This window comes from Babylonia areolata, chromosome 24 (genome assembly GCF_041734735.1).
Source record: "Babylonia areolata isolate BAREFJ2019XMU chromosome 24, ASM4173473v1, whole genome shotgun sequence".
NCBI lineage: Eukaryota > Metazoa > Mollusca > Gastropoda > Neogastropoda > Buccinidae > Babylonia > Babylonia areolata.
Genome location: NC_134899.1, coordinates 40,849,213 through 40,857,840, shown reverse-complemented (window position 1 = coordinate 40,857,840; position 8,628 = coordinate 40,849,213). Strand labels below are relative to the sequence as shown.

The 8,628-nt window shown below is 44.4% G+C and overlaps 1 protein-coding gene across 6 annotated transcripts in view; it reads left to right on the top strand.

Moving 5' to 3' along the window:
- LOC143298888 (uncharacterized) overlaps positions 1–8,628 on the top strand; it is a 208,853-nt gene that overhangs the window by 195,455 nt on the left and 4,770 nt on the right. For all 6 annotated transcript variants that reach the window (XM_076611902.1, XM_076611904.1, XM_076611899.1 and 3 more), the window contains 3 exons: positions 2,615–2,841; positions 5,970–6,085; positions 7,500–7,646. In XM_076611902.1, the coding sequence (XP_076468017.1) occupies positions 2,615–2,841; positions 5,970–6,085; positions 7,500–7,646 (490 nt within the window). The remainder of the gene's footprint in view (positions 1–2,614; positions 2,842–5,969; positions 6,086–7,499; positions 7,647–8,628) is intronic.

The following is an 8,628-nucleotide window of genomic DNA, read 5'->3' as shown; positions in this document are numbered from 1 at the left end:
CACACTGAGCTGACGTCAGTGACGATAGTACAGCGTCTGAACAAATCTCCTTATGGTTGTTCCGAACAAACAACAGTTTTTCATTAGTCAAACTTGATAATAATGTTTATAATAATGATAAGAAGATGAGGAGGAGGAAGAAGAAGAAGATGATGATGGTAATGATGATGACGATGACAGAACCTTCCGTGTCCCAAAATACAAAAGAGAACAGTACGGAGGTCGAGCCTTTTTCATCATCTGCTGTTCAGATATGGAACTCTTTGCCTCACCACGTCCGCCACAGCCCCTCACTGCCTTCCTTTAAATCTAACCTCAAGACTCTCCTCTTCCGGCAGCATTTCCTCTTGACCCTCTCCCATACATGAAAGTAGTTAGTTGAGTGTGTAGATACATTTGTAACGCTATATTGTGTGTGCGTCAAATGCATGTATGTATGGATGCATGTATGTTTATATTGTACGTACGAATTTGTATGCGGATATATATATATATATTGTGTTTATTGGGCATGATTGTGAGTTGAGGACTAAGTGTGTTTCGTGTGCGTTTCTGTGTGGATTGTAAAGCGCTTTTTGCAATAAGGAAAGCGCTGATAAATGTCCAGTTATTATTATTATTATTATTATTATGGTGACGATGAAGACGAAGAAGAAGAAGACGACGACGACGACGACGAAGAAGAAGAAGAAGAAGAAGAAGATGATGAGGATGAGGATGAGGATGATGGTGATGATGATGATGATGATGAGGATGATGGTGATGATGATGGTGATGATGATGACAGTAAGAAACATCAAAAGTAGAACCAGACAAAGGGACACCACTGAACACAACACCCAGGGCATTGTTGGATCCGTCAGCTGATCAGCGAACAGGAAAAACCCGTTCTTTGGTGCTACCACTTCCTTCCCTCTGTCCTCCAAAAGTCCCCCCACCCCCCACCCCCTTCCCAACGACGGTGTAGCACTCTATTCGTACCCCCGTTGAGATTTTTTTTTTTTTTACTCCCGGAGTAAACTCTGTCTAGCAATTGATTAACCTTGGGGTCAAGCTTGTAACGACCTAACCCTAAGGGAGAACTTTGACCCAGTTAGAATTAATACAGAATATCAATGTAGACTCGCCCCTCCCCCCCCCCCCCCCCCCCCCCCCCCCCTCCCCCATCTCCACCGCCATCACTACGTCTGCTGTCGTGAAGTTGTAATGGATAGGGAGATAGGGAGGTGGTGTGTGGGTGAAGGGGGATGGAGGGGCAGTATAGGCTAGGTTTGAACGATCCGCATTCCTTTTTCAACAGCTTGATGGTATTGATGAGGTGGGGGTAAGGAGTGGGGGGTGGGGGTGGGGCAGGGGTAATTTCCATCTAGAATGGCTCGATCTTCACCAGCCACAAAATGAATCAATGACCCTGGGGGGGTCATTGAAAACAAGCCCAGAATGACTCCGGGGGTAAAAATTCAGCGAAAAAAAAAAAAAAGGGGGGGGGGGAGCTGCAGGGGAGGCAGGCACTTTGAGACTGTAACACCGGTCCATTCATATGCCCGACCATTCCCGAGTCGTCTGTTTCCGTGTCCCCCAGGCAACTAGACACAGCGAGATGTCAGACAGAGTCGCTGGAATCGGAAACAGAATGTGTTTCTGGAACATCAAAGGTCCGTGAGCACTGATTGCTTATGAACGTTTTAACACCTTGACTTCCGCTGACGAATATGCTCGTCAATGACGACATGCACTCAGCGTAAAAAAAAAACCAAACAAACAAAAAAAAAAAAAACAAAAGAAAACCCTCAACAGCAGTAAAAGGGTTTGTTCCTGGCATTCATTCTGTAGTTAATGTCCACTTCGATCAGAAAACAAGTTCACCGAAAATTGGAGGGGAAGAGAAAGGTGGCGCTGCGCTGTGGCGAGGTGCTTTCCCCCGGGGGACAGCAGCCCGAGTTTCACACAGAGATATCTGTTGTGACATAGAATGATATGATACAATACAATACAATACGATATAATACAATACGATACGATACGATACGATACGATACGATACGATGCGAAAGGATGCAAGACAAGACAAGACAATGTAATACAGTACAATACGACACAACACAACACAACTCATTACCATTCCATACAACATAACAACAACAACGACGACGACGACAACAACAACAGCAGCAACAACAACAACAACAACGACAACAACAACAACAAATGCAGTGCAATACAATACAATACGGATGGATGTAGTACAGTACAATACAATGCAACTCAAAACAATTCCATACAACAACAACAACAGACAAACAAAACAACAAACAAGAACATGCACCACGTAAAAAAACACGTTCCTCACCTCTCTCTCTCTGTGTCTGTTTTTGTGTTTTGATTTAAATTAATTGATATGGATACTTATACAGCGCCTATCCTCGGTCGGAGAAACCCAAGCTCTAAACGCTTTACAAACACAGGGTGTCATTTCGCACAAGAGGCTGCCTTGCCTACCTGGCTAAAGCCGACTGATGGGCGCTCATCATTCGTTTCCATGTGTCATTCAATCTCCCCCCCCCCACCCTCCCCTTTCCCTCCATCCCCCCCCCCCCCACTTTTGTCCCCCCAGAGCTGGCGGAAGTGATGCACAACGCGGAGGAGATGGAGAACAACCCTTACGCCAGGTGCAGGGACCCTCGACCCCGGGTGGTGCACGTGCACGACCCCAGGGGCCTCAACCGTCAGTTCTACCCCGGGTGCGTCGTGCTGCATCGCTGTGGCAGCGACACGGGGTGCTGCCCTGCCGGCTACCAGTGCGGAGCCAAGAGGGAGCGAGTCGTCATGCAGGCCTTCATGGTCAGCTTCTTCTTCTTCTTCTTCTTCTGTCTGTTGTTTGGAGGGGATTGTTTGTTGTTGGTGTTGTTGTTGGTGGTGGTGGTGGTGTTGGTGGTTTGTTATTATTGTTGTTGGTTGTGGTGGTGGTGGTGTTTTTATTGTTGGTGGTGTTTTTGTCGTGGTGTTGTTGTTGTTGTTAATGTTGGTGGTGGTGGTGTTTTTGTTGTTGATGGTGGTGGTGGTGGTGTTGTTGGTGGTGGTTGTGGTGTTGTTGTTGTTGTTGGTGGTGGTGATAGTGTTGTTGTTGTTGGTGGTGGTGGTGTTTTTGTTGTTGTTGTTGGTGGTGGTGGTGGTGGTGTTGGTTGTTTGTTGTTGTTGGTTGTTGTGGTGGTGTTGTTGTTGGTGGTGGTGTTTTTGTTGTTGATGGTGGTGATGGTGTTGTTGTTGGTGGTGGTGGTGGTGTTTTTGGTGTTTTTGTTGTTGGTGGTAGTGTTTTTGTTGATGGTGGTGGTTGTGGTGGTGGTGTTTTTGTTGTTGTTGGTGCTGTTGTTGTTAGTGGTGGTGCTTTTGTTGTTGATGTTGTTGTTGTTGGTATTGGTGGTGTTTTAGCTGGTGGTGGTGGTGGTGCTTTTGTAGTTGTTAATGTTGTTGTTGGTGGTGGTGTTTTTGTTGTTGTTGGTGGTGTTTTTGTTGCTGTTGTTTTTGTTGTTGTTGGTGGTGGTGGTGGTATTTTTGGTGTTGGCGCTGGTGGTGGTGGTGGTGTTTTTGGTGTTGTTGGTGGTGGTGTTTTTGTTGTCGGTGGTGGTGGTGGTGGTGATGGTGTTTTTGTTGTTGTTGTTATTATTCATTTATATATTTATGTATTTATGTGTATGGCTATACATGTACTAGTTTGTTTGGTTTTTATTCAGCACGTTGTATCTGTTTATTTACCCATTTATTTGAGTATTGATTCATTTAGTTACCTATTTGTGTGTATGTTTATGCATATGTTGGTTAGTTGGTTGTTTATTATCTATCTATTCAGTGATGATAAATATCAAGAGATAGAGAGACAGAGACTTGGACAGAGACAGGGAGTTTCGGCTTTTAAATCCTATATGCTTGATGCTCGCTCGCACGCACACACGTAGTCTGTTAATAATTTTGTTGCACGTCATTTTAACCCCTCTCCCAAGGGAGAGAACTTGAGAGTGTGCTTTGTGGTGTGGATATCAAAAGACGCTGCCACAGACACCAAATGGCATCGCCCCGTGAAGGAGATAGTTTACGATGACATGACCATGACTTCAGCCGTATTCACTTGCAGCTTTGTTCGCTTGGGTATACTTATGATCGTGTGCACAGGGGAGTCGGAGGGAAATCGAAAAGATGGAGGTGGACGGGAGGGAGGGCAAGGGGGGGGGGGAAGAGGGTGCTGTGTATGCGTGGGTAGGAAAGGGGTGGGGTGTGAGTAGGTGTGGGGGGGTGGGGGACGTGGGGTTATGCTGTGAACGCAGTGAATATAGCAAACGGTGGTTAGGAAAGTTGTCTTTTGTTCAGTGAAGTTTCTGGTTCGCGTGGTGTTCAACCCCCAAAAAATCGGAGAAAGAAATTGAACATCTAGCGACGCTGTGAAAGAGTATTGTATTGTGTTGTATTGTATTGCATTGTATTGTATTGTATTGTATTGTGCTGGACTGGGTTGGATTGGATTGGAATGTGTCGTGTTGCGTTGCGTTGTGTTGCGTTGAAGTGTATTGTATTGTATTACATTGCATTGTATTGTATTGTGTTGCGTTGCGTTGCATTACGTTGTATTGTATTGCATTGTATTTCATTGTATTGTATCGTACTGTATTGTATCGTATCGTATTGTGTGTTTGTTTTGTATTGTATTGTATTGTATTGCATTGTATTACTTTTTGTTACAATCGATTTCTCTCTGTGAAATTCGGCATGCTCTCCCTGAGGACAATGCGTCGCCACCTTCTATGTTTTCGTTTTTGATCTCATTTTCTTTCTGTCTGCAAGTGTGTATTTCTTCTTACTATCAAAAAGGATTTTTCTGCAGATTTTTGTTGTTGTTGCCAAGGACAACCCTTTTTGTTGCCGTGGGTTCTGTTACGTGCGTTGAAAGTTCATGCTGCGAACGGGACGTCAGTTTAACGCATCGTATCATCCTGATGGCCATGAGCCAGTTGTATTGCTTGGTTCTAACTTTTTGACAGTTGAATGTGACTAAATACCTACGTTGACCGAACTACGCCATTAGTCAGTTCCATACTACACACAGTTAGTAGCGGGTTACGACCATACTAGGTTCCTCCATCCGAGCAATGCAACTGGCCCCATCACCCTAAACTACCACCACTCAAGGTCTAGTGATCAACATTGTGATTCAGCTTTTCAGGAAACTGAAGTTATATATGTTTTTGCTTGAAATTATTTGTCTCTGTCAGGATTTGCGTTGTGTGTGAGATGGCTGGCACATTTCTTCCAACTTTGTTTGTTTGGGGGTTTTGGGTGGGTTTTTTTTTTTGGTTTTTTTTTCATTAATGTTCTGAGTGATTTTTTTTTTTATTCGCGTCGGGCTTTCATGGATAAAGAACGTTCTAGAAATTCTTAATCACATAGGCTACATAGACACACTGGATCTGAACTGCAATGACGTGTGTGTGTGTGTGTGTGTGTGTGTGTGTGTGTGTGTGTGTGTGTGTGTGTGCGTGCGTGTGTGTGTGAGTGGAGGGGTCCGTGTGTGTTTTCTTCAGTTTAACGTCTATTCACTATAAGTGTTTTTAGACGGAAAGGAGTAAAGTAGTGTATAAAGGAAAGGGAATGCATGTGAATATTAGTGTTAAAAAAAGAAAAGAAAAAAAAAAGTACATGTTATGTATCAGAGGAAAAGTATATTATAAGAAAAAAGTCTAAAGAGGTTGTGATGTGTATTGAATGAGTTGTCATGGGAAGGAGAATATGTATAATGCATATCAACAAGTATTAACCTACAACAATGTAAATATAAATAACAGTATTAAATACAATACATCAAAGGAGGATACCAACTGGACTGGAGTTTAAAATTTCTGAAAACATTCTAAGCAATGTGTGTGTGTGTGTGTGTGTGTGTGTGTGTGTGTGTGTGTGTGTGTGTGTGTGTGTGTGTACAGGCGCTGAACGTGGACAGGGCCTCAGACCAGGTGATGCCGGACTCCCACATGGTGGAACGCATCGCCCTCGTCAACCACACAGAGTGCGAGTGTCGAGAGAAGCCACGACTGCCCGAGTGAGTCATGGAAATAACGATGATGATGATGATGATGATGATGATGATGATGACGACGACGACGACGACGATGATGATAATACTACTACAACTAATGATAATGAGGATAATGAGAAGAAGAAGAAGAAGAAGAAGAAGAAGAAGAAGACGATGATTATTATGATAATACACGAAGAAGAAGAAGAAGACATTAACATGACGCTTTCAAACCTCTCAAAGCTTTTTACAACAACATGTGAGTCAGACACAAAGCACAAAAGAACACACGGACGCATACGCATTCACAGACACACACAGACACACACAGACACACACACACACACACACACACACACACACACACACACACACACACACACAACGTAAAAAGAAATACTGTATCGCATATCCAGCGTAACTAAAATTGCAAGGTTCATGTAGCTTTACTGTTCCTGAGTGCATGTGAAGACTTCAGACTTCAAACTTTACTCCTGTCATCATAAAAAAAAGACAATGTCCATGCTAGCACGTGAAAATCACAAAACACGAACACGAAAACATAGCTCGCACGAACCCTCCTCCACACCCCACCCTCTTCCCCGCTACAAACATACAAATAATGCACACAGCACCTTTTATATATAAATGAAGAACTGTTTAGACCATCCCCCATGTGGGTGCCAGGGGTCTTTCAGTATGGATAGCACCCCCGCCTTCTGGAAATTCTTTGCTAGAAATTTTCCTCTTTTCTGTCACTCTCTTTGTTTCTGCCTTTTTTTCTTCCTTCACTGTTGTCTACTTTTTTTCTGCCTTCCCAGTCCATTCCCCTTTCTTTTTTTTTTTTTTCAAGCCAACCTTGACACTTTTTTGTTCTCTTTTCCGCAGTCTATGATGTACTATCTGTGCTGTTTTTGCTCTGGCGATTAGGTAGTGACATTGTAAACACACTGAGATGGGCATTAGCTGCCCATTCTGCAGTGTTATATACCAATATGGCCTTTTTGTGTATTTTGTGTTTAACTTTGGAGTATTGTGTATTATTTTTACGATGTTTTGTAATCTGGGGATGATGAATTAATTAAGCGGAATGACTGGCGTCCTCAGCAAGGCCTAATCTTATTTGCCATAAGGAGCTAAATGGTTAGGATAACTGTGTCATGAACTGTGTTTTGTAGGTTCATCTTATAGTTGTTTTGTGTGTGTGTGCGTGTGTGTGTGTGTGTGTGTGTGTGTGTGTGTGTGTGTGTGTGTGTATGTGTGTGTGTGCGCGCATGTGAATTTTGCGTTGACGCTGTTCATCATGTGTATGGTTTGACCAGTCCTGATAATATGGCCCTGCGCGGTCGGCTGGACGATGACAAGCAATAATTGATCAACAACAACAATTGTCGAGACCAGCTGTTGATGAGTTCCTTGTGGTGGGGTCGTTTTGCAGCTGTACGCAGACGTGTCCCGGTGTGTTCCGTATGTACCGGCAGGGGTCCCGCTGTGTGTGTGACTGTGTGGCTGACCCCAACGAGAGGTTCCCCCAGTGCCGACAGATCCAGGACGGCCTCATACCGATGTCACAGGACGATCTCGCGTGAGTGGTAGTCGTAGTAGTCGTAGTAGTAGTAGTAGTAGAACCCCCCCCCCCCCCCCCCCCCCCCCACCCCCCCCCCCCCAAAAAAAAAGAAGTAGTAGACCCCAACGGGAGGTTCCCCCCAGTACCGACAGATCCAAAACGGCTTCATACCGATGTCACAGGCCCATCTCTCGTGAGTGGTAGTGGTAGTAGTAATAGTCACAGTAGTAGTAGTTGTAGTAGTAGTAGACCCCAACGAGAGGTTCCCCCAGTGCTGACAGATCCAAGACGGCCTCATCCCGTTCTCACAGGACGATCTCTTGTGAGTAGTAGTAGTAGTAGTAGTAATAGTCGTAGTAGTGGTAGTAGTAGCAGGAGGAGTAGCTGCAGTAGCAGCCGCAGCAGTGATAATAGTAGAATCAGCAGTAATAGTAACAGCAACGGCAGTAGCAGTAGCAGCAGTAAACGTTGTAGTGGGAGTATTAGCAGTAGCAACAACAATAGCAGCAATGTCAGCAGCAGCAGCAGTAGTAGTAGTAGTAGTAGGAGGAGGAGGAGGAGGAGTAGTGACAGCAACAACAATAGCAGCAATGTCAGCAGCAGCAGCAGTAGTAGCTGTTGTTGTTGATGTTGTTTTAGCAGTAGTAGCAGCAGCAGCAATAGTAGCAGTAGCAGCAGCAGCAGTAGTAGTAGGAGTAGGAGGAGGAGGAGTAGTGACAGCAACAACAACAGCAGCAGTAGCAGCAGGAGCAGAAGTAGCAGTAGAAGATGTAGCAACAGTAGTGGTCGTAGCAGCAACAGTACTACTACTACTAGCAGCAGCAGCAGTAGTAGTAGTAGTAGTAGTAGTAGTAGTGACAGTGACAGTACACATGCATACAAGAGGTGTGGTGAGACAGAGACTACCGAAAAAAGCCGCTGACAGAGAGAGAGAGACAGAGAGAAAGAGAGAATACTATCCTTTGGCAAGGGGGACAATATATGAACAAAAGAATAACGA